The sequence below is a fragment of the Sturnira hondurensis genome, unplaced genomic scaffold (assembly GCF_014824575.4).
Source record: "Sturnira hondurensis isolate 20B ecotype Veracruz unplaced genomic scaffold, ASM1482457v3 Scaffold0019428, whole genome shotgun sequence".
Classification (NCBI taxonomy): domain Eukaryota; kingdom Metazoa; phylum Chordata; class Mammalia; order Chiroptera; family Phyllostomidae; genus Sturnira; species Sturnira hondurensis.
Window position 1 is genome coordinate 5,580,350 of NW_028092059.1, and position 27,241 is coordinate 5,607,590.

At 36.2% G+C, this 27,241-nt stretch overlaps 1 protein-coding gene and 1 pseudogene across 3 annotated transcripts in view; one reads left to right on the top strand and one right to left on the bottom strand.

The window, feature by feature from the left end:
• The window catches only part of EPC2 (enhancer of polycomb 2), a 117,484-nt gene that overhangs the window by 60,871 nt on the left and 29,372 nt on the right, over nucleotides 1-27,241 (top strand). For all 3 annotated transcript variants that reach the window (XM_037027780.1, XM_037027781.1, XM_037027782.1), the window contains exon 3: nucleotides 17,071-17,216. In XM_037027780.1, the coding sequence (XP_036883675.1) occupies nucleotides 17,071-17,216 (146 nt within the window). The remainder of the gene's footprint in view (nucleotides 1-17,070; nucleotides 17,217-27,241) is intronic.
• Nucleotides 8,599-10,372, bottom strand: LOC118974397 (60S ribosomal protein L18a-like; annotated as a pseudogene).

Sequence of the window (27,241 nt, forward strand, 5' to 3'; positions counted from 1 at the left end):
TAAGCATACTTCGTCTTTGCTCCTGCAGCTCTGTCTGTGATGCCCTGCCATCCACTCTCTCTTTGCCTTATAGTATTGATACTATTCTAATTTATAAAGGAGTCTGTTATACATGTTGTACTTGAGGTAAAGTCAGTGTGGGTTGTTAGTGGGTTCATTAAACTAATAAACATAATTATGTTACATAAGAAAGGAAGTGCAGAATTGGAAGATAGACCATTGAGTTTTTAAGTGAACAGCACTCTTAGAAGGTGCTATTGTTAATACTTTCAAAGAAGAGCCTTTACAAACAAGGTGTAATTGTGTGTCTGTCTAATTTTGTTACTTTCATTAAAGGGAATGAATATGGACAAATAGTTTGCAGAAGCTCATTTGGTTGGAGCATTGTCCAGATGTGCCAGAGTTGCTGGTTCAATCATCAGTGAGGGCAAATACAAGAATCTGCCAATGAATGCATCAATAAGTGAAACAACAAATCGATGTTTCTCTCTCTCACTCCCTCTCCCTCTCTTTCTGTCTCCCTCCCTCTCAAAAAATCAATTCAAAAAATGATCCTTGATAATTCTTAGACAAATCATAGAAATTTTCTGGACTTGAAGTAACTTTAAGTGGGAAACTATAATAGTTTGTTGGTTTTTATATTTAACATTCGTTTTTAACAAATCTTAGAGTAATACACTAGGTTCACAATAGCTTGTTTTATCTGCATTTCTGTCTACTGATACTTACTTATTATCTGTAGGTTAATTTTTATTATCCTTGATTATTAAATGTAATCTATAAGTTTGAACATTTAAATCCAAAGGCAAACAAAAACAATATTTTGATTTATCTATATGTTTGCTCCCTTTGATATTCAAAGAAGTGTTCATTACTGCTATAATGGTTAGAATTTAATTTAACATTTAACATCTGTGATGTAATGGGGAAAATATTGAACTCTGAGTCAAAGCCCTGAAACTTATGCTCAACTCATCAGGTTCCTAACCTTTCATAGTTTTCTGATCTATAAAATAAGGTGTTTCTAGCTCTATATGTAACTTTATTGTTTTTATTAACATGTAAATTAACTGATACATTTGATCTTCACTTTAACTTGCTTTTTTGTTTTGTATTGATGTATTTTAACAATGAACAAAGTGGTGTTATACTAGAAAGAAAAGTTGACAAGGAGGAGGGAATAGGGGAGATTTGAAAAAGGGGGAAAGTCAATATAGATTCCAGGAATAAGAAAAATCATGAAAAGAAAACTATCAAGTTTTATTTTATGACACAGATTTTTTTGCTTTTTAAAAAATCTTATTTTTTACTTACTAATTTTTACTTACTAATTTTTAGTGAGAAAGTAAGGGTGGGAAAAAGACGAGGAAGGAAACATTGATGAATTCCTCTCTCATGCCCCCAGCTGGGGACCTGGCCCACAACCCAGGTATGTGCCCTGAGTAGGAATCAAACCGGCAACCTTTCATTTTGCTGGACAGCCCAACCCAGTGATCCACACCAATCAGGGCAAGATTTTTACTTTTTACATATTGCTTCACTGTCTATCTTTAGTTATATAGTTTCCCCCCCACACCTGATGTTTTTCCACCAACATGTGATTAATTGAACATCTGGGTTCTGCTTTGTGATTACCCTTAGAACCATTAATTTAAAAAATTTTACCTCTGTTTACTAGAGAAGAGATAGCTATTATATAATTTGGGTAAAACTAATTGGAGTCTGAATCTCCCTGCATATATCTGTGTATTCTAGCTTTCTTCTTGACACATAGATTAAAATTTTTTTTTAAACTCAGAAGCACTTATTCTGGGCATCCCCTTGCATCCTTTTTTTTTTAACCAATACAAAAATTTATTTTACAAAAGTTAAATGTGAAAATATATACAACTTGATTTTTATATTGTGGTAAAACAGGTACTATGGAGAAGGGACTCTGGAAGCACTTGATTTCTCAAGTAAACACAGCCATTCTTTATGCTCGGTTCAAGACTTCTAACATGATAATACTATTTCCTCTTATTGTTACCATTCCAGTATTGTTCTGTTGCTTACTGGTGGCCATCTCCACATATTCATCTATCACAAGATTCATAAGGGGATAAAATCCCCACAGTATTCTTGGACATGTCTGCCACCATTAATTTCATCGGTAACTTCTTGTCCATAAATTTTTTTTACTTGGGAACTCTGCTCATGTCTACTCAAGGAGCTCAAAGATTCCGCCAATTGGAATTCCCCTGTGCATCCTTTCTCTTGTTAGTACCTAGCACATTGTAGACCCTATATAATACATGTTGGACTTTAGAGAAAAAATGACTTGTAAGGAAAAAACTCTGAAAGTATAGTAATATTTTCTCCACCTTCACTGCATTTGGTATCTGTGGCCTCTTTATTTTCTTTAATTCCTTTGTAGAAGACAAGCAACTTTAGGTGAAAAAAAAATGTTCCTAATAAAAATGGAGTGATTTTGATGATTTTTTAAAAAATTTTAAAATCAGAACTTGCCATTCTCTTGCTTAATAGAATCCACTTGTGAAATAGTTGTAAATCTCAGAGTTTGGCTTATAGTTTGTTGTTCTTTCAAATCAGAGAGAATGAATGAATTTTTATGGCAAAACTTTCTATTTCAAAGTAAATGTTTTTCTTAGAGGTATGAGAGAAGAAAGTATTTGACAGATATTATTAACTCAGGGTTTTTTTTAAAAGACAAACAGTTCATGGTCTGCTTCATTGGAAATACTCAAGCTGAATTTGGGCCTTTTCTTGTTAAAAACTTTATAATTGTAAAGAATTAGTTTTTATCGTATTAACTGTTTCTTGAGGTTTTTTGGTGGGGAGGTTGTTTGTTTGTTTTTTAATAAACTACTCTATTACCTGAACTAAGATGGGAGGGAGGAGATTGACCTCTCTGGGGCTCCATCTTCCGTAGATGCAATTCTAGTTTGGTCTCCAGCACAAAGCTGTCAGCTTAGCCACCTTAAAGTGGCACTCCCAAGCAGCTTTCCCAGCTCTGGAGGAGGAACTCCATCAGAAACGTTTATTCTTAATCATATTTCTCTTGACATTTTTTGACTTTTTTGTTTAAATTTCTTCCTCAGGAGTCAATTTTGCCCCATGTGATTTAGTGGCACTTGTACCATTGCTGGGTATTATGTGCTGTTGATAAACACATGCTTGTTCCTCATTGTGGTCTTCATGCAGACCAGCTTATTACTGGATTCATTATAGACTGCACACATGACCCTCGTCTTAAAAAAGATGCCCAGTCTGAATGCTGGGTAAAAGGAAGAAATGCTAAGCCCCTCTGCTATGAACTTCTGTCTTGTCCCTCTGTAAGTTTTTTAAATTGCAGGTATGTACATAAATAAGTGTGTAGAGCTTATTTGGCAAATCTTTATATTAATGATGTTTTCTGAACAGATATACCTAAATACCCTAGGCTGCATTGCTGTTCCTTTAATCAGACAGCTTTCTTGAGCTTGTTAGCAGTATACACATACAGTGTTTCCATCTGCCCCATGGTAAATTTTTCAGATCTCTTGGTATGTGAGATGCATATTCCATGGGTGTTTGTGAATGTTGATGATGTATTTTCTGGTCACTCTTTTTTGATAGCAGAATGGCTTTTCTTTTTTCCTCTTTTCTGAAACCATACTGCGTGATACCTGGTAGGAAAAAAAGAACGTGAGGGATTGTTACTTACAGATTTGTTTTAAAACTGTTTGTTTGGAAGGGAAACTGATTTAGTCTCATCAGTAGCATACAATATCCAGCAGTGGTGCAAGTTCCTTTAAAAAAACTAAAATTCAGAAATATGTGCCCAAGTTAAGCTCATTATTGTAGGTAACCTAAAGAAGAGTGACATGTAGCCAAATTGCTCCTCTAATCAGAAGATGGGGAGGGAACCCCAAACTGGATATAGTAATTCCAAGGATGCAGGCTAGCACTTTGTTGGGAGATGAACAATATTCTAAGCCCAATGTCCACAAGGTATTTGTGTTTCTGAGGAAAATCACCAAGTTCCTATCCAACCCATGGGTGTTTCCAAGTAGAAATAAATACCGTTATGCTTAAAATGAGGAACCACAAATCTTCTGTGACAGGGATTCATGGCTTCATCTACTGTACCCAACTCTCTACCTGATAAATAGTATTAGATCAGGCATTTTGGGATTCACTTTGTAAACTGTTCCTGTGATACATATAGGAATAAATTTTAAAAGTTTGTCCAGATTCTATCAAAGCATTTGTGAGTGTAAGTTTTATAAATAGAAAGCAAATTGGCTACAAATCAATCTTTAGAAATAAGCTGGAAAAATAGATGTTGCAACTCTTACACGGTATGTTTTAACCTTAGAGAAACAGGAAGAAGTACCTTTTTAACAGTGAACTGTTATCATTTTCAGTTAGTCATAGTTGGGGTTTCTTTAAAATATTGAAACTAAAAACTATGATTTTTGTATGACCTGATGATTAAGGGCATTAATACTAAAAATTCCTATCAAGTTATATTGTACTTTAGTTTCACTTATGCTATATTACAGAATAGTCTTGATCTACCTAAGGGAGTAACATCGAGTAATAATTGCAGCCTACCTTTATTGAGCACTTTTACTCCATACTGATCACTATGATATGCTCTGGTTATTTAATTTAATCCTGACAAGAATCTTATGAGGTAGATGCATTTATTGGCTTTGTTTTTACAGCCACTAATCTTTTCTCTGCCTCTAATTTTGTCATTCTAAGAATGTTATAAAAATAGGATCTAAAACAAAAAGTTTGAGACCTTTGGGTTTTTTTTCACTCAGCATAATTCCCTTGAGATTTATCCAAGTTGTTGTATGTATCATTAGTTTGATATTATGTATTGCTCAATATAATCCCCTGGTATGGATGTACCAGTTTGTTTAACCCTTCACTGGTTGAAGGACATTTGGGTAGTTTCCCATGTTCGGCTATTATGAGTAAAGCTGCTGTGGACATTCATGTGCATGGTTTGTGTGAATGTAAGTTTTCATTTCATAAATATAATTCTGTGTAATTGATGGATGTTTAGTTTCTATTTAATTTTCAGCTCCTACGAATAATGCAGCAATGAATGGCACCAAGTTGTTTGTTATATGTATCATTAGTTCAATATTATGTATTGCTTAGTGTAATTCCAAGGTATGGCTGTATCAGTAGTGTATGAGAGTTTTTGTTTCTTCACATTTTTGACTTGTAATTGTCAAACTATAATTTTTCCCAATCTGATGGGTATGAAATGGTATCTGCTGATTTAATTTTGCCTTTCATCAATTATAATGAGGGTAAACATCTTTTTGTGTCAATTACTTCTTCCTATCTTTAGGTTTATTTTTCTGTCATTTTCTTACTGATTTTTTAAAAAGAGGTTATCTATTTTTAAAACCATTTATTATGGAAATTTTTCCAACATTCACAAGTAGAAAGAATAATACAATGAATTTCCATGTACTCATCACTCAGCATTGCCAATATTATTCGTATACATCCCCTTCCCCATGATTTTATAGCAATGCAACATGATTTCAAGTGGGAAATGTTAAACATTAATCACAGTACCAGTCTCACACCACTCCTTAAAAGAAAAACAGCATTTTTTAAATAGCATAAAATATTTAGTCAGTGTTCATATTTCTTAGCTGTCCTTTAAATGTGATTTCCCTCTCTCTGTTTTCTGCTTTTTTAAAAAGTTGATTATTTTGAATTGGGAGCCAGAAAATAGGGCAATATGACTGTACAGAAGAATTTAGAAATATTTTTGAATTGGGATCCAGGAAACTTCCATATGTTACAATTGGTTATCAGTTTCTGAAGACTCTTTTAATTGGGAATTAAGCATGTATCTCACCTTTTCTATGAACTTTGTCTCAGGATCTCTAACTATTTGAGGAGGGAAGTGTTTCTTTTTATAGAAGTATTCCAGCTAAAGTAAAAGAAAAAGGAATGGTAAAATGTCACTGTTTTGTAACCCCTAATGAATTAATGGATCAAGGCAATGATCATTAATGGTTGCCAACATTATAAAAGGAGAGACAACCAAAAATTATGTGTTTGCTGATGGAGGGTAGTTTCTTACTATTCTTTAAAGTGACTGAAAGTGTTTGTTTGTTTTGTTTTAGAACTATTATGAATCATGGATTTATATATTTTTATTATGTTTCAGTTCACTGTATTACTATTCTCACTGATACTCATATTCATAAAATGTTATTCAGGTTAACTTTTGACATGACTACCATACCAGAAAACGAAGAGGTTTACAGTTGTACTACAAATAAATAATATAATAACAAGCTCTTTCACATGCTTACAACTGCAAATGTACTTTTGCCCCACCCCTGTATTTCCTGGCTCAAATCTGAAAGCATCTGTTTCTCCAAAGAGCTCATGTTCCTTTTAGTGAGAAATCATACTTGGAGACTACAATCATGGCACTGAGGGTGTTCATTGCTGCTGGGTTGGCCATTGTCTCAATGGAGACAATGGAGACTTTTTAGTCAACCACACTAGGAAATATATACATACTTGAAATTTTTTAAAGCTAAAATATATCATGAGTTTATACTAGTATTTCTTACTTTAATTCAAGACTACAGGATTTTAACCTTATACATTTAACACCTTCCACATCTATTAGTTCTCAAGAACATCCAGTATTTTATCTCACCTTACACCACAAGAATGTCAGAATAATAATGCCAACCCTTACACCAGCTATCTAATTACTGAAAATAATTGGAAGGTTTTTGTTGGTTGGTTGGTTAGTTGGTTGGTTGGTTGGTTGGTTGGTTTTTGCCTTTAGTCCTTAGGGTATCTCCCACCAGAAATGTTACTTTATTGTATATTAAAGGTCCTTGCAATAGAACCCAAATTAAAATTCAGTTTATTTGTTCCATTTAATTTTTATTTTTAGGGATTTTTTTTCCAAGATTTTATTTTGTTTCATAATTATGTAAAATATATGGTTCTAAAAGTCCTGTCTATAAAATAAGACATAATCAAAGACATTCAATTGCTATTCCTTGTGTGTTTGTGTCACACATTCTGTTTCTTCCTTCCTCTTAAAGTAACCATTTCTTAAAGATTTACGGTTTGGGATATTAATCATTTATTCAAAGATTGGTAAGTATACCATTGAAGGAATAGAGGGGCTAGAAACATATCCACCCATACATAGATGGAAATTTGGTATGTGAACCAAAAGAGCCACTACAAATCAGTGGGGAAAGGATTGAAATATTTGATAAGTAGTACTGGGACAGTGGTTTTCCCTATAAAAAATATAAAAATAAGGAGTAAATATTGGGTTGGCCAAAAAGTCCATACGGTTTTTGTTTTACCCTTTTTTCCGTAAAACAAAAGACAAATGTTTCATTTTCACTAGTAATTTTATTGATTTGGATATTTTGAGCATGTTGGCTATCTCCCACATGAGAGCATTGACTGTACTCAATTAATGTCTTGATTTGATCACTATCAACTTCAACTGGTCCACCCCACCATGGAATATTATCTAGCAAGAAATCTCCAGCGTAAAACTTTACAAACCACTTTTGACACATTTAATCAGTTGCAGCACCTTCTCCATACACTGGACAAATCTTTGCTTTTCAGTTGCATTTTTACCATTATTGAAATAATAAAGCATAATATGCCAAAAATGTCATGTATTTTCTTCCATCTTCAGTATTAAAATGACTACAAAAAATTCACCAATTTTAATAAGTTTTTTTAAGTGCATGCTGATATGACAGCTGTCACAATACAGTCTAACAAAATTGTTTCAAATGAAGTTAACTGTACGCTACTAGAGCTGTCTTATGGGGGTAAAACTTTTTGGCCAACACAATATTAAAAGCAAAATGTTAACTATATTTGGAAAAATGTGAGGATAACTTTATGACCTAAAGGTGAAGATTTTTTAAGGCAAAGAGCAAAAATCATAAAGGAAAGATTGATGATACATTTCACTATATTAAAACTTTAAATTTCTGTACCACAAAAAAAATTGCGGACTAACAGGAGCTATGAATACACTCCATCTAGGCCAGTTGGAATAAAGGGGAAGTAGCATGGGCTTTTCAATCCAGCAGACTTAAGTTCAAATTCTGTCTGTGCGACCTGGTGCAAAGTAGCAAAACACCTCTAAAATCTCAGTTTCGGTGGATGCAAAATGAAGATACAAGTACCGTGCCTTTCAGTGCTTTGTGAGAATTAGAAAAACTGTATATGATGCATACATTTAGATATAGTAGGAATTGCATCAATGTTCTAAGCATTGTTTTGAGTACTTGTAATTTACAGCACATTCAAGCGACAACTGAATTAGGGTTTTATTAAGTACTTTAACTGGAGATGTTTGGGGCCAAAAACATCAGAAGAACAACAAAGTTCGGCTAAAAACTTAAAATCTTGAAATAAACTGTATTGGTCCTCATGGAAATATTTTTGCAATAGGTAAAGTGTTTTAAATAGGCACTTTTGATTGTAAGGTTGGTGATCACTCATATAACTAAAGCAAAAAAAGGTGGAATTAGTGTAAGAACTATTAATGCCTGTAACCTGCAACTGGAATTCTTTTACGTATTTCTTTCTAGTTTCTATTACTTCACAGCTTTGGTCTTCATGGGCCATGTTGTAAATGGTATCTTTTCACTTTTTTGCTCCCATCATAACCATTTTTATTGTCTCTCTTCTTTTTAAATTTTTTAAAATTGCATTCTTTTTTACCTGAGCACCCCAGTTTTCCCAAGGAGTTTGTTTGGGTAGACCAGGGGCCAGGGAGGCCATGCATCTAAAAGGTGGTGTTGAGCCTCTTTGTGGTGAAGCGTGGCCTGTGCTGGCAATGAAGGACCCAGTGGGGCAGCAAGAACTTGATCTTGGAGTGATGGGCCTTCCTGACTGCCGGTTCATGGCATTTGCTATCTGCCATCTCCTCCACCTTTATGATGTGGATTAAGTGGGCATCCAGGGCCCCCATGTCTGGTTAGTACTGGGTGACAGGAGCCTGCTGTAGTCAGGTCCCAGTACTCTCGGTACATGATGTGTGTCCCACTGTGGGAATCCAGCACAAGTAGATACCAAAGGTCTTGAACATCTGCCCAGAGTGTACAATTTCTCCTGGAGGTTTCTTCTTCCTCACTTGAGACACAAAGTACCAGAAGCAGGACTTGTTAAAACCATGGTGCAGAGATGTGCCTGCGGTAGAGAGGCAGTATGTGGCACTTATGTGTGGGCAGGCAGTATCCAAGGTGTTCGTAACATTCTAGCCACCTACAAAAGGCTAAAAATTACATTCTTTCAAGTGTAAAACATAAAAATCAGAGCAATACATATATTAATAGGCTTAGTTGAATTTTTTTTCCTAAGGGTAGTCTCCTTTCCATTCTGAGAGGTAACTAACTTCAAAACTCCTTTCTTTCGGTATTTAACTTCACATTTCTAAATAGTGGGCCTAACATAACAATCTTTTAAAACTCTTTAAAACTATATTACCCTTCAATTATTGGCTGTTTAAAATTTACTTCTCAGCATACTTTTCTTGTCCCATATTTTGGCTCTAGTTAAATTATTAAATCAGTATCCAATGTATGCAGTATTATCACTCTGCAAATATTAACAGCCTAACAAGATTACACACCCTTTTTTTGTTTAGGTTTTTGTTTTCAAAGATAACTTTCTTATCTTTGTATCTGCTTCCTTTTCTATATAGTCACCTCTTCTATTAAGGCACCATAAATTCTCCCACAGAAGTGTGTAACTCTCTTAATATATTCAAACAGTCAGATAATGTCAGTTTTATTTCTTTTGTGGACACTTTTTTCCCTGGAACCATTTATTTTGCCTCTGTATTCTGGACTGGTTGTTTTTAGGCTTACTGCTTGATTATCTTCCATTATCTTAGGAATTTTTTTGCTTCTCTCATATGTTTGTTTCCCCAGTTCCTGGATTTCATGCTTTCTTTCTTTTGGATTTACTCCATTCTAATGGAGCACAACCTTTGGTGGTTTTCTAAGAAAGGGTCCGTGGAAGGTGAATTTTTTGAGATCAAGCATGTGTGAAATTAACTTTATTTTAGCCTCACACTTGATCGATAGGTTAGCTGAGTGGAACGTTTTAGGTTGAAAACCTTTATCCTTCAGAATTTTGAATATTGGTTATGTTGTTGTGTTCTAACTTTTAGTGTTGCTATTGAGAAATCTGTTCTTTATTTTTTGCTATTCTAGTTTTTTAATTATATTTTATTGATTATGCTATTAGGTTTGTCCCAGTTTTTCCCCCTGTGCCCCCCTCTACCCAGCACACCCTACTCCCTCAGGCAGTCACCTTTGTTCTTGGCCATGGGTCATACATATAAGTTCTTTGGTTATTCCATTTCCTGCACCATACTTTACATCCTCATGACTCTTATGTAACTACTCACCTCTTCATCCAGTCCCCCAAATCTCCCTCCCATCTGCCAACCATCAAAATGCTCTCCGTATCCATGATTCTGTCTTTGTGCTTTTTATTTGCTTAATTTTACATTTGATTGTTGATATGTATGTATTGCTGTTTAAATATTTATAGTTTTCATCCTTTTCTTAAATAAGTCCCTTTAACCATTATTATTGTATTTCATACAATAATGGTTTGATGATGATGAACTCCTTCAGATTTTTCTCATCTACAAAGCTCTTTATCTGCCCTTCTTTTCTAAATGATATCTTTGCTGGATAGAGCAGTCTTGACTGTAGGTCTCTGCTTTTCATGGCTTTGAATATTTCTTGTCAGTCCCTTCTAGTCTGCAAAGTTTCTTTTGAGAAATCAGCTCAGAGTCTTCTGGGAACTCCCCTTGTAAGTAATTAACTGCTTTTCTTTTGCTGCTTTTAAGATTCTCTCTCTAACTTTTGGGATGTTAATTATGCTGTATCTTGGAGTGGGCCTATTTGCATCCATCTTGTTTTGGACTGTGTGCTTCCTGGATTTTCATATCTGTTTCCTTCACAGAATAGGGAAGTTTTCTTTCATTATTATTTTCAAATAGATTTCCATTTTCTTGCTCTTTCTCTTCCTCTTCAATCATCTCTCTGAGGTGCATATTGGACCTCTTAAAGTTGTCCCAGAGGCTGCTTACACTGTCCTTGTGTGGTTTTGGTTTTTTGTGGGTTTTTTTCTTTTTTCTTCTTGTTATTCTGATTCCTTTTTTTTTCTTCCTTATGTTCCAAATCATTGATTTGATTCTTGGTTTCAGCCACTGTACTGTTGTTGTTTACCTGTAAATTGTTCTTTATTTCAGTTAGTGTATCCTTCATTTCTGACTGGATCTTTTTTATGCTGTTGAGATCCTTACTAAGTTCCTTGAGCATTGTTACAATGAGTGTTTTGAACTCTGCATCTGATAGATTGCTTATCTCCATTTTGTTTAGTTCTTTTTCTGGAGTTTTGTTCTGTTCTTTCATTTGGGCCATGTTTCTTTGTCTCCTCATTTTGGCAGCCTCTCTGTTGTATTTCTAAGTATTAGGTAGAGCTGCTATAACTCCCTGTCTTATTAGCATGGCCTAATGTAATAGATGTCCTGTTGAGTCCAGTGGCACAGCCTCCCCTTTTATCCAAGCTGGGTACTCAGAATGCACCCTTCAAGTGTGCTGAGTACACCCTCCTCTTGTAGTTGAACCTTGATTGCTGTTTGCAGGTCAATGGAAGGGACTTACCCAGGCCAGTCAGCTGTAAAGATTGGCTGTGACCACTGACCACCAACCTCTGCCCTCCATGGATCAACTATGCAGGGGCAGGGTAGTGGTGCTCCAACATGGTCTGTAGCTGTCTACTGGGTATGCAGGCTCTGGGGTTTCCCAGGTGGTGCAAGACAAGGTCAGCCCCCGCCTGTGTTCCTCCCGGGGCGACTCTGTATGAGCTTCAAAGCAGTCTGTGAATAGCTGCTACTTGTGCTGGACTTGGAGATTCCCAGGTGAACCTAGGCTGGCTGCTGCTAGTGCTGGGGCTGGGCCACTTAACAAGACGGGTACACAGTCTGGGGACTTGCTGAGGCCAGCTGTTGCTTGTTTGAGAGAATTTAGGAAGTTGTGAAGCATGAACCAAGACTGGTCATTTATATGGGAAGGCCACTGATAACAGCTTGGGTGGGCCTGTAAGTTGGGTGGGACAGAGTCACAAGGGATCTCCAGGGCAAAGCAAACAGTGTTAGCCAGGTTGATGGAGTTTCAGATATGGCACCAGCCTGCCAGCTTTGTGGTTCTGTAAAGAGAAGGTTCAGAAGAGAAACAATGGTCTCTGCCTGCCTTTCTGTCTCGGAGAAAGCTACCCCCTAGGTCTCGCCTTGATGCCAGACACTTCAGTCCCTCTCCATATGCCACTGGTGCCTTTCAAGCTGCTACCCTGTGCTGGAACTCAGAGGGGGTGTATCTGAGTTGGTGAGGCCCTGTGTGGCTTCTTTAAGAAGAACTGCTCGGGGCTTCAGAAATTTTTTCTACTGACTTAATCCCTGCTGGTTTTTGCAGGCAGAAATTATGGGGACTTATTTTCCTGGCACTGGGACCCTCAGTTGGGGGGCCTGGTGTGGGAATTGGACCCCTGACTCCCAAGATATCCCTCTCAAATTTTTATCCACCACACATGGGTGTGGGTGGGACCAGCCCATTCTGTGTTTCCACATCTCCTCCCCTCCTACCAGTCTGGATGGATGTGGTTCCTTTAAGCCTGTAGTTGGACTTTCATTCAACCCGACTCCCGATGGTTCTAAGTGATGGTTGTTTTATAGTTTTGAGTTGTAATTTTGACTTTAGTGGTCGTGTGAAGAGGCAAGCTGTGTTTACGTATGCCTCCATCTTGACCAGAAGTTTCATAGTTTTCAATTTTAATTTTTTGAGCCCTAGCTGGTGTAGCTCAGTGGATTGAGTGCTGGCCTGCCACAGGGTCACCACTTTGATTCCCAGTCAGGGCACATGCCTGCGTTGTGGGCCAGGTCCTGGAGGGGGCATGTGAGAGGCAACCACACATTGATGTTTCTCTCCCTCTCTTTCTCCCTTCTGCTTTCTCTAAAAATAAAAAAATAAATATATATGTATTAAATTTTTTAAATTCTTTGATACCTAAATGGGGTGGGCTTTTTTTTAAAATTGTCATCTGAGGACATTTCTTCATTGCTTTTAGAGTGAGGAAAGGAGAGAGAAATACTGAACAGTTGCCTCTCATACACACATGACTGGGAATAGTATGCAACTGGACTGGGAATTGAACCCACAACCTAGGCACGTTCTCTGACTGGAATCAAACTCACAATCTTTTGGTTACAGGTCCATGCTCCAAGCCTCTGAGCCACACTGGCCAATGCTAAGTGTTTTATTTTAAATATAGTATTCCATTTCTGTTCTTGTTTCATGGATGCAGTACTATCTCTGTGAAGATCTTTTTCCTTCCCATTACATTGTTTCCTGGGATTCCCCCCCCCATTTTTGTTTCTTTTGCTGTCTTTTCTCAAATATTTGGATTACTTGACTGTCTATATTTGAGTAAGGTCATTTATCTTATGGTGTTTGGGGGGATTGTTCAGTTTTCCCCCCAAAAGAATTCAGTCTCATTCCTGAGTAGCTGTCTGTTTTTATTTTTATAGCTGAGTTGGGGAATGGGAATGGGGTTGTAGGAGAGTCCATGTTTCAATCTGTAGACTTTTACTTAATCATTTTTGGTATGGAGCCTCATACTCTCCTTCAGCATGCCTTGACTTTGGAGTCCACTGGCTCTCTGGATTCACCTTTACAGATTAAGTCTTCAGTCTTCTACCATTTGCAAGGAAAAGTAGTTGCCTAGGTATACTAGATGAGTGAAAGGTCTAATTTTCATGTAAAGATATTTATTCAGCCTTGTTTCTGGAAGTGTAAGTTGTTTTTTTTTTTAAACAGGAAAAGCTTTCTCGGTTTCAAAAATGAGATACTAAAAAGCTTACGGAATATATTCTGCTTGTAGTGTAAAAGAATCACTTGTATTTAAGGAACACAATTTCTATCCAGCAGCTTTTATTACCCACCTTTTTTTCTTTATGTGCTGTGCAGGGAGTATACAAGTATAACTAAAGCAATCACTGCTTTACAAATTTGGGGGGTTTTTTGTCTGATAGAGACGATAATCAGTGTAATCTCTGATAAAGAGAGGTACAGATGAAACCATATAGGTGTTCAGAAGCAATAGGATGCCTGAATGTGTAATTGAATTCTTGTATAGTTTTTGAATAAAAAGAGAAATATGATAGCCTCAGAAGGCTTACAGTGCTAGTGCAAGTCTTTGCCCTGGTTCTGATTTAACATAATGTAAGACCTATCAATTCTCACTATTAATTTTTCTAACTATTTCCTAGCTTTTCTTGCCCCTTCCCCTGCCTCAGAAGCTAGGGCACTGCCTTTTGTAAGAATAGAATAAGAACATAGAACCAGAGATGGGAGGTGGAGGAACAAGAGGTGAGTGAGATAGGTAGGTGTGTAAAAGATGGTTGTACAAAATTTGCGTATATAGCCTTGACCTTGAACTTTCAAAAACTTGCGTTTAACTTTGAAATTCAGTACATCTGCTCAATATTTTTAAGCTTATCTTACTCTAAAATGTCTTCTAATTGTATTAGATAACCTGATTTTATTATTTGTTAGTCTGTGGACTAGAGGCAGATCATTGACTGTCACTATGTGAATTTACAACTGCAACATCACCTTATATACTTTATGTACTTCAATGTATATAAAAATTTTATACATTAATTTTTAGTGATCTACATGGCTTAAGGGTCTACATTATTTGTCATTGAATTCACAGATTGAATTTTTTTAAAGCATACTTGTAAATTACTGGTATTTTCAGTAATAAAAACTATATCAAGAGAAGGACGAAAATTTAATTTTCAGGACCATTTTAAGTGAATCAGTCATACTTACAAAATAATCTATATCATTATTTTATGAATGGCTATAACTTCTCTGATTTATTAATCATTCTCATTGCCTCAGTTTATGTACAAACCATTTTTTTTGTGCTGTGTGATGCAGGTTAAATACAATAAAATTTTTATAGATTTTAGAATATAAGACTCATTATGGATAAAATACTACCAACGACTTAGGGTGATTGTGATAATTTAGTGTGCATAAAGCACTTTGAACACTGCTAGGCCCGTATTAAATGCTATATAAGGTTGTAAGTGTTAACTAAAATTTATTTTTGTTTTTATATAGTGGTTCAATTTTATTAAACAATTTAGCCACAGTTCAGATTTTTGAGATACAGTCATTTGCTTTCTAATAAGTTATTTTTGCTTTTAAGTATTTTGTGTCCACCAGTGTTATCTGTAGTTGGGAGCTGATTTTACTAATATTATCTAAATATACACATCCGTTACTGTGTTATAAACTACCTTTAAGAATGTCATGCTGCATCTGAGAATGGCTGGACATTTCACACAGTATTGACATGAGATACTCGTATATGCACTGATACGGAGGCAGCCTTTAAATAAACCACCTCTTGGTGATTGGTTTCTCGTTCATTGCCTGGTGCTAAATCTTGACATGTGATTTCAATACATACTTTGTGGCCCTTTTGTTTTCTTCCTTTATATTTTAAAAATGAATGCATATACATGCTTAAAATCCTCCATTTTTAAATCTTAAAATGCTTTGTATTTAAAAATAAAGGGGACAGTATAAAAGGAAAAAAGAAATTTTAAATTCTCTTTACTGTCCTTGAATTTCTACTTAACATTCCACTTCTAGGTGTTGGAGAAGTAGTACCAGTATCCTTTTAAAATATTCTGTGCACACACACACACACACACACACAGACTCACACTCCTTACCCTTTTAAAAATATAACTTAGTGCACTGTATACTCTATTCTGTACCTTAGCTTTTTTTCATTTACTGTTTATGAAGATTAGTTTTATTTCATATAAGTATACATACATCATTGTCATTCTCGGGGATTCAGTTTATGTACAAACCATCATTTATTTCTCTAATTCATTGCTTTATATTTTTTATTTCTTACAGTGTTACATCTAATACTCTTATTTATATGTCTTTGTCTCTGTATAAGTTTATTAGATAAAATTCTAGACATAGGAACTAAATACCAAATACCAGTTTATAAATTACCATCTCACAGTGTTTAAGAAGGCCTCTTTCCCCATTTATTGCAGTTTATCATCAAATTTTAGACCTTAGACTTTTGATGAGTAAAACATACTGTAGTTACTGCATTTGCATTTATTTAATGTTTTATGATTTTTGAGCTAGTACCTGCCCATACAACATTTTCCCTTTGCATTTTCTTCTCATATATGTATTTTTTTACTACAAGGGGTTTTTAATATATCGTGTATTGGTATTAAGAGTATGAGGAATCAAACTTAATTTTTTTTAAGATAACTAGTCTGACATTAGTCTGTTGTACCATCTCCCTCCTTTACTTCTTATTTTTCTCACCTGAGAACATGCTTATTGGTTTTAGAGAGAGGGAGAGCAACATCGATGTGAGAAAGAAACATCAGTCAGTTGGTTGCCTCTCGTTCGTGCCCAGACCAGGAATTGAACCCTCAACCTCCTTGTTTACAGATGATGCTCCAACCAACTAAACTATGCTGCCCATGACCCCCTCTTTCTTTAAATAATCTGTTTTATCCTTAATGATTTGAAATGCCATTTCTATTATATTTTGTATTGGGGTAATTTTATTTCATAGCTTCTCATTATGCTACCAAATTATCATGTTAATAAAGATGTATCTTTTTTAATTGCTATTTTATATTTTAGCATATATTTGTGAACTTTTAAAAAATAAATTATTGTTATTGCTTTTATTAAACTTTAAATTATATATGAATTAAAATTTTAATTGTTTCCATTGTTCCCTGTGTCTCTGAAACAAATTTTTAGATGTCTGCTCATGAGCTCCTCTTTGGTAAATGCATTATAGGTTAGGAGTATTGTGTGGTCAAATATAAACACTGTATATCTATATTTTCTTTTCAGTTTGAAAACTTTTTCTTTCCTTTTCTAGCCTTCAATCTAGACAATGAGCAACCAGATTATGATATGGATTCAGAAGATGAGACCTTGTTAAATAGACTTAACAGAAAGATGGAAATTAAGCCTTTGCAATTTGAAATTATGATTGACAGACTTGAAAAAGCCAGTTCTAATCAGGTACTGTACATTTTAAAAATGTCTTTTGTCTTACAATTAATCCAATTAGTAGCTTTATTTTACATGTTCTTTAGACATATATATATATATATATATATATATTGCATTTTACTGTCTTTGTATTTCTTTTTCTGACATGCTAGAAGTTTTATTTACAATATTTCTTCAACTGAATACTTAAGCATAATTTCTTTGGGAGTATGAAGAGTAGTGTTCTGACTTTTTTATTGTTTGGATATTAATATATACTAGTTACAACATTATAATACCTTCTTGTTCCTTTTCATAGGGCTGTGTTTTTGGTGCTTCAATAGCTAAATTTGCTTGGTAAGGTCTTTCTAATGCATATAGCTCATACCAAATCTTGTTCAGTTGCTCAGATTTATATTAAGGTACTCTTAATTATTTTAAATGTATTTTAATTTTACTTATGTATATATTAAAATTTTAAGTGAAGGAAGTATTATTTACAAAGTAATAATGCATTTTCTTTAGTGAAACAGTCTTTATATGGTATAGAAAATTTAAAATGATGTAGTCTTTATGGAAAGCATTTAGGCAGCAAATGTTAGGTATAATAGGGTCTCTATAGCTTTTGATTTAGTAATCCTAACTCTAGGAATTTGTCTCGAAAAGTAGTGAAAATATCAAAGATTTTTTAACAGTGAAGTTCAGAATAACTTATAAGTTATCTTTATGGTAGAATATCATACAGCCATTTAAAATCATTATTTTGAATCCTATCTAATGCCACAATAAATTGCCCATTTTATGTTAGGTTTCAGAAACAGGATATAGAATTTTTAAGTGGAAAACTCTGAAGTTTATTTAAAGCCTTTACGTGTATATTAGTGCATAGAATAAAAGAACAAGAGAATCCAATGGAATAGCCAACAATGGTTATATTTAAGTAATAGAATTATTGGTGACTTTTGTGTTTTTTTATTTGTTTTTCTGGTTTCCAAATTTACTATAATGAGTGTGTGTTGATATGATAATTAGATTTTTAAAATAAACTATCTTTAAAAATAATTGTTGGGGAGCCGACCATATGGGAAGATATATTTGCTATTGATACTTCAGACAAGGGTTTGATTTCCAGAATATACAAAGAACTCACAGGACTCCACTCCAGGAAGACAGACAACCCAATTAAAAAATGGGCAAACACTTTTCCAAAGGTGGACATACAGAAGGCCTAGAGACCTATGAAAGGATGCTCAGCATCAATAGCCATCAGAGAAATACAAATTAAAATCACAGTGAGATACCGCTTCACAGCAGTCAAGAGTGATCATCAAAACAAAGCAATAAACAAGTGCTAGAGGGGTTATAGGAAAAAGGGATCCCTAGTACATTGTTGGTGGGAATGCAGACTGGTACAGCCGCTGTGGAAAACTATGAAATTTCCTCAGAAAACTAAAAATGGAACTGCCTTTTGACCTGACAATTCCACTGCTGGGATTATACCCTGAGAATCCTGAAATACGTATTCAAAAGAACATATGCACCCCAGTGTTCATAGCAGCACAATTTACAATAAGCCAAGTACTGGAAGCAACTTAAGTGCCCATCAGTAAATGAACGGATCAAAAAATGAATGGTACATTTACACAACGGAATACTATGAAGCAGAAAGAAAGAAGCTACTACCCTTCATGGCAGCATGGATGGATCTGGAGAGCATTATGCTAAGTGAAACAAGCCAGGCGGTGAAAGACAAATACAATATGATCTCACCTATAAGTGGAACCTAATCAATAAAACAAACAGGCAAAATATAACCAGAGACACTGAAATAAAGAACAAACTGACAATAACCAGAGGGGAGGGGGAAGGGGGATAACGGGTAGGGGGGGAAGGGAAGGGTCATTAGGGAACATGTATAAAGGACCCATGGACAAAGATAAAGGGGAGTAGGATTGAGGGTGGGGGGAAGAGTGCAGAGGGGCAAATGGAGAAAGAATACTTGAACAACAATAAAAAATATAATTGTTGGTATGCCTGTATGACATATTAATATGCTATTACTAATGTAGTAAGAAGTTACAGATACAAACTTTTGAAAATAGACTATTAAAACTTTTCACTACTTGACCCAAGCAAATCTATTAATCGTCCTCACCTCCTAACCTAAATCCTTTGAATTCCAGAGGCTTTACCAGCTTTCAGAACATTTCTAAAACCTTTTGCATTGTAAAGTTATTTTTGACAGAAAGTAGTATTTAGTGTACTTCCAAAAGAAATACATTAAAAACTGAATTTTGTACAATTCAAGTTAGCTGACTTTTTTTAAAAAATATTTTTATTTATTTATCTTTAGAAGGGGAGGGAAGGAGAAAGGGAGAGAAATATCAGTGTTTGGTTGCTTCTCATCGGCCCCTGCTGGGAACTGGCCTGCAGCCCAGGCATGTGCCCTGACTGGGAATTGAACCACGATCCTTTGGTTCTCAGACCCGCGCTCAATCCACTGAGCTACACCAGCCAGGGCAAGTTAACTGACTTTTTGAGAAAATGGGTTTTTTTTTAATTGGAGATTTGGTTTAATTATCAAATTGATATTCATTATAGTCAATGCTTACAGTTTTTCTAGGATTTTGATCTCTGGCATCAGATATAGTTTCAGGTTTTTCTTAGGCTTGATCAGTCTTTTGGTATTTCTACTGTTTTCTATGATTGCTCAGAAATTATTCATGGTGGCTGAAATTGTATCGTCAGAAGCCTTCACCCTTCTGTAATTTACTTCCTTTCATTCAATCAGTAGTATTTGTTTAGTGCTCATGTGAACAGAAGTGGCAGAAATTCTCACCTTGCTGAGCTTATTTTCTTAGTAGGGGCAGGATAAACAAAGCATGGAAACAATGCAATAAACTATACACATATAATCAGCATTATCCTATTTGAGTTCTCTTTGCTCAGTGACAAGCTTCTCTAGGCCCTAAATAAACTGGCTAGACTCAAAGCATGAGAGCATGCATTTGCTTTCAGCAGTGGAAATGAATGAATGTGGAGGTTTTGTCATAGTAACAAATATCAATAGAATCCTGTTAATAGAACCAAGGATTAAAGATACCAAAAGGCTGTCCTCATTCCCAGTCCCTGTTGTGTGGATTCATGAATTTCTTTATTTTTCCTTACTGGAGGCTGGCATAGTACCAGATTCAAGGACAAAGAATCAGGTTTGTCATTAAACCAGTACTTACTAGGTTAGTAGAGAAAGAAAGACATAGAAGATAGACTGGGTCAAAGCTTTTGACTGCATCATTTTGTGGAGGTTACTGTAATGAAGTCATTAGTGGAAACTCCTTTTGCTAAATGCTGTGATTATTTTCTGTCCCCCTCCTTATGTCTAATTTGATCTGTTCTTATTTCTTGACTGTCATTATCTTTGATCTTTAGAATATAAATCATTCCCTTCTGGTTTTTCTTATTATGTTCAATGACCATTCCTTCTAATTTTCTTTTGCTAACTTTTTTATTCAACTCCTGAAGACATCAGGGTTTCTTGAAATTCTCTTTTTGGTCTTCTTAACCTAAGCATGTTGGGGTGATATCACCTCAGCAAGCCTTTTTTGTAGGCGTAACAACACATATACCTTTAGGATTTTCTTCTTTTTTTTTTTCTTTTCATACTGCTTCTTGGCATTTCCACCTAGATGTTCCATAGACTTCTCAACTTGAACCTTTCCAAAACTTCATTTACTTTCAACTCCAGATGATGCTGTGGTATGTTATTCTTTATCTCTCCAGTGATTTGTAAAACTCAGAATCATCTGTTTTTTATACCTTTCCTTTAGTCCCTAAGTTTCTAATTCTAACTCTTCCTCCTGTTTGCTCATATTCCTTGAATGTTCAGTTTTCAGTTCTCTCTCCTCTCATTTCTGCAATCTTTTTCTCTTTGTCCAAAAATGTGTCATGGGTCCCTATAGTTGACCCTGTCTTTCTTAATAAACTACCACCTTATGTCTCTCCTTCTTCTATCACAGCTTTCAGAAGATTAGCCACCATGATCCATTTCAGTTTATAGAAATTATACAAGATCCACCAGTGAGTGACCTTCTTGTGTCACCCAAGCACCTCTTTTCACCCTGTATCCTGCTTAATAATATCCCTGTAGTATTGGATGCTGTTAACCTCCACCTGTACTGATCGTTGTCTTCATCCTCTTCCATTGCTCCTCTGCATCTCACTTATTGCCCTTTTCTTCGGTATCTGTCTTGTGAATTTATTCTTGCCTGGTAAGCTACCTCTGCAGACACTCCCAGATAGTGTTCTTGTGATTCTGTCCTGCATCTTAGTTCACTAATAACTCAGTTCCAGAGCTCTTACATTGTTTTCTTCTTGTTTAATTTGTATTTATCTTTACCTTTTTTGCTATAATGTTTCATTAGGTGGTGGATTTATCTTAAACTATTTTTTTACTTGTTCACAACCTATAATGCAAAGATGGGTTGCTAGTAATTAATTATTAACTACTTATTGCTTAATTGGCTATTTTATATATAGAAAACATTAATTTTTACATGTAATTTATTCATTTGCATACTAAAAATATATTTATTGAAATTGCCAGACCATGAGTTTTGTTTATAAACACACTAAATGATCTTTGTCCTGTTGAAGCTAGTAGCAGTCTAGAAGAAAAGGCCATATGGTTGGATAATTTTTAGTTTCCCCATCCCCAAGCCCCCAAAGTTAAGTAAATCAAACAACTCAGAACTGCCTTGGGGGTAGTAAACTTACCCCAGATGCTTTGTCAGTTAAATACTGGCTCCTACTACTTTCTAGTTGACAAAGTGCTAAATGAATGGCAGAACTTTTTCTAAGGTTTAAAAGTAGTAGAATTCTAATTTTGTAGGTTTTTAATCACGTGACATAATTTGGGACTACTTTATCTGCACATAGTTCTTGCCTACTCAGATTGATGCTGTCACCTTGATCATGGTGATACAGTGATAACCAGTTGCCTTAAAATAGCTACAGACAATTTATAGAACGATTAAAACCAAGATTATTCAATAAAAAAATTATGCTGGATAACAACATAAAAACAGCAGTTAACTAACAAAATACAGTTAACAATGGAAAGAAATATCAGGATATTTAACTGTAAATTGTGTATTGAATTCTTATGAGCTGAGATACAAAAAGGATACTTAACAACCAGCCAGAAGAATATTTCTAGCAGGAGCAAGAAGCACCAAAGAAGAAAATCTGAGGCAGTGTTTTAATCCCCTAATATCCACTGTAAGAGGATAGGAAGCAGTGTTATTTTTTTTTAAATTTTTTTAAAGACCACATTTTTTAAAGATTTTATTTATTTATCTTTAGAGAGGAAGGAAAGGAGAGAAATGTCAATGTATGGTTGCCTCTCATGCGTCTGCTGCTGGGAACTGGCCTGCAACTCAGGCACGTGCCCTGACTGGGAATCAAACCGCAATCATGTGGTTCGAAGGCCCCCGCTCAATCCACTGAGCTATACCAGCCAGGGCTTGGAAGCAGTGTTATTTTGATATTATTGTTATATAAGAAACTCACTACTGCTCTACAGGTTGATAGAAAGAATCCCATCCACCCTGGCTGGTGTAGCTCAGTGGATTGAGCGCGAGCCTGTGAACCAGACAATCACGGTTCGATTCCCAGTCAGGGCACGTGCCTGGGTTGTAGGCCAGTTCCCAGCAGGGGCCAGTTCCCAGCAGGGGATGCACGAGAAGCAACCATACATTGATGTTTCTCTTCCTCTCTCCTTCCCTTCCCCTCTAAAGATAAATAAATAAAATATTTTTTTAAAAAAGTACAGTTTTCCACTGAGATTCAGTATGCACACAGGCAACACACACACACACACACAGCAAAAAGTCTTAAAAAAAAAGAAAGAATCTCATCCTTCCTACTCTAATATTAGATTAAATTTTTAACTTAATTAGTAAAGGTTGTAAAATTTTATCAGAAGCAGAATGACCAAACAACTACAGCACATGTAGTGTAATCACACCGTTGTTTCCCTTGGCCCTGGAACAGTACATGAGAGCTAATAGTGATGCTATGGTGCTGTCAGCGCAAGGTGAAATTTTATTAGATCCACAAAGCTTGATTCTTTTTTTTCTTTTTTTAAAGATTTTATTCATTTTTAAGAGAGAAGGGAAGGGAAGAAGAAAGACGGAGAGAAGCATCAATGTGTGGTTGCCTCTCACATGCCCCCTACTGGGGACCTGGCCTGCAACACAGGCATGTACCCTACACTGGGAATCAAACCTGTGACCCTTTGGTTCACAGGCCCTTGCTCAATCCACTGCGCTATACCTACCAGGGCCAAAGCTTGATTCGTATTGTACCACTGTCCTTGTAGCCTTCGGGGGCATATGTCACCGTTCCAGATAACTTAAAATAACAGTAGGAAAGTGTCCCATTAAAGTACACATTTGGAACCCTAATTGCATGGCTCAGTTCGTTGGGCAGCTCAGTTGGTTGGACTTCATCCCACAAGGTGAGAGGTCACCAGTGCAGTTCCATTCAGGGCACATGCCTAGGGTTGCTGGGTTGGTCCCCAGTTGGTGTATTTGTAGAGGCAGCCAACAAATACTTCTTTCTCATACAGATATTTCTCTCTTTCTAAGAATAAATTCTTTATTTAAGAATATTTTACTGATTATATTATTATAGTTGTCCCATTTTTTCTCTCATTTATCCCCCTCTACCCTGCACCCCAATCCCAACAGCATTCTCTCCCCAACCCCCAGGTCTTTGGCTTCTCCATTTCCCATACTATTCTTTTTTTAAAAAATTATTTTCTTGTTGTTCAATTAAAGTTGTCTGCATTTACCCCTGACCACTACCCCCCATCCCAGTCAAACCCACCTCCCTCCCTTGCTTCCACCGCCTCTCCCCTTAAATAAATTATTTTTTAAAAATAATAAAGTTGATGCTTGGAAATATTGATTCTTTTGTCTTGGTCTCATTCCAGGCTCTGACCAACCAACTTGAAAGAACAAATTTCTCAGCTTTCAAATGATGTTAAGCTGAGACAGTGAATAAACTGAAGAATGACCACTTATAATTTTAATGCACTAAATGTAACTGTTGCGTAAAGTAGAATACTTGAGTTTTCATTATCAGTGTATTCTCCTTCTGTGGTTAAACTATCTTGGCAACAAAATTATACAAGAAATCAACTAATTAGCCCTAGTAATCACTGTCATAGGACTGGAAGTCCAAATGATCATTGCATTTATTCCATGGAGTTATACCAGTGTAAGTCAGATCATACGAGAAATTTATTTGGTGAGTCATGCCTTCTTCAGATGACTTCATAAAACCCAATAGGTCAATTCATGTGTTGATCTTATAATTTGAGTGAGAAAATTTTCCCTTCATCTTTTGAGTTTTAGGGAAACATTTTTGGAGCTATCACAACCTGTTTTGAAACTAATCTTAATCTCTAAATTGATAACAAGTTAAAAAATTGAGTTAATATTATTTCATTGAGGCTTTGCAGCCCTAAAACTCCTCTATGATCTTTATTAAAGTTTACTGTAAATGGATATATGTAACCCCAAATCCATTCTGAAATTGATTGTTCTATCCAATTTTCACAAAGAGCAAGGAAACAGATGCGACCAAGGAAATTTTTACAAATGTTAGTTTGAAATATGTTTGTATTATACTGGCTGCATTGATAAATGAGCAGATCCCTGAGATACCAATGTCAGAGCTCCTAGAGGAAAACTTCCAGGATGCTGTCACATAGCAGATGTGACAGTGGCATTAGCAGAATGAGTGTTGAGAAAAAAGACTTTAGTACATAATCAGCTTGGGCAGAGGAATTGCTTTTATATGTAATTGGTACCAGAAATTGAAAGTTGTGTTGAAATTTCTGGAAACATGCTAACAGTTTGTTGTTTTACAATTTCAAAACGAGCACTATATATTTAGTTGCAATAAATTAGAGCATACAGGGTGAGGCAAAAGTAGGCTTACAGTTATGAGTACACTGAACAGTTTATTCTTGTATCATTTTCCCTACAAATAAACTCTAAACTGCACTCCATACACTCTAAACTACCTTTGCCTCACTCTGTGTTTATCATTTATTTTGAAGAGAGATAAAAGGAAACCTGTATCTTCTAGTTTCTGTTGATAAACAAAAACACAGAAAAGAGTTAGGAGACTATTAAAAACTAGTAGATCCTCAAATGCGTAGAATCGTATATAGAATATCAGGCTTTTGAAAGACCTCTGAGAATTCCAACCAAGATGGAGGCATAGGTAGACACACTGTGCCTCTTCATACAACCAAAATAAGGATAACAACAATTTAGAAACAAAAAAAAAAGAACCAGAACTGACAAAAAATTGAACTGTATGGAAGTCCAACAACCAGGGAGTTAGAAGTAGACACGTTCATCCAGACCAGTAGGCGGGGCAGAGTCAGGCAGCAGGGCAGAGAGGGGTTGGGGCAAAAAAAAAAAGCAGTGGCTGGTGGACCCTAGGTGCACAGGTAGCGGCTGGTGGACCCAGCAAGGCAGCAGATTGTGGAGGGGCACAGTGTGCAAGGTGGCTGGTGTACCGAACAGCCCCACATTCGCACACACTTAAACCGGGCAAAACCGGGGAGCAAGACAAACCACACAACCCAGGGTCCCAGTGCGGGGCAATAAAAACCTCAAAACACCGACTGAAAACAGGTGTGGGGGATGAGCTGCTGGGAGAAACTCCCAGTTTCACAGGAGAGTTCATTGGAGAGACCCACAGGGTCCCAGGATGTACACAAGCCCACCCCAAGGGAATCAGCACCAGAAGGCCCAATTTGTTTGGGGGAAGCAGCAGAAGGGACTGAAAGAGCAAGAGCCATTATTCCCTCTCTGACCCCGCCCCCACATCCTGTGTCACAACCCAGCCCTGGTGAACACCTAAGGCTCCACCCCTCACCATGTAACAGGCCCGTCAAGACAAAAAAAAAAGGCCCGAACAAATCAAAGCTCCAGAAAAAAATAAGCGATGAAGGGATAGCCAATCTATCAGATGCACAGTTCACAACACTGATAATCAGGATGCTCACATAATTGGTTGAATTTGGTCACAACTTAGATGAAAAAATTAAGGCTACACTAAATGAAATAAAGGAAAATGAATAGGCAACCAATATTGATGGGAAGGAAACTGGGACTCAAATCAATGGAGTGGACCAGAAAGAAGAAAGAAACATCCAATCAGAAAAGAATGGAGAAACAAGAATTCAAAAAAATGAGGAGAGGCTTAGGAACCCTCCAGGACATCTTTAAAGGTTCCAACATCCAAATTATAGGGGTACCAGAAAGGGAAGAGGAAAAGCCACAAGTGGAACACTTATCTGAACAAATAATAAAGGAGAACTTCCCCAGTCTGGCAAAGGAAATAGACTTCCAGGAAGTTCAGGAAGCTCAGAGAGTCCCAAAGAAGTTGTACCCAAGGAGGAACACACCAAGGCACATCATAATTAGGCACATTAGCCAAGATTAAAATGAAGGAGAGAATCCTAGAAGCAACAAGAGTTAAGGAGACAGTCATCTACCAAGGAGTTCCCATCAGACTGTCAGCTGATTTCTCAAAAGAGACCTTACAGGCAAGAAGGGACTGGAAAGAAGTATTCCAAGTCATGAAAGGCAAGGACCTATATCCAAGATTGCTCTATCCAGCAAAGCTTTCATTTAGAATGGAGGAGCAGATAAAGTGCTTCCCAGATAAGGTCAAGTTCAAGGAGTTCATCATCACCAACCCCTTATGTGGAATGTTGAAGGGACTTATCTAAGAAATTAAAAAAGATCAAAAACTATGAACAATAAAATGACAGCAAACTCACAATTATCAACAACCAAACCTGAAAAACAAAAACAAACTAAGCAAACAGTTGGAACAGAAACAGAATCACAAAAATGGAGATCACGTGGAGGATTAGCAACAAGGGAGTGGGAGGAAGAGCGGGGGGGGGGAAAGATACAGAGAATAAATGGCATAGTTGGTTGGTAGAAAATAGGGAGGAGGCTAAG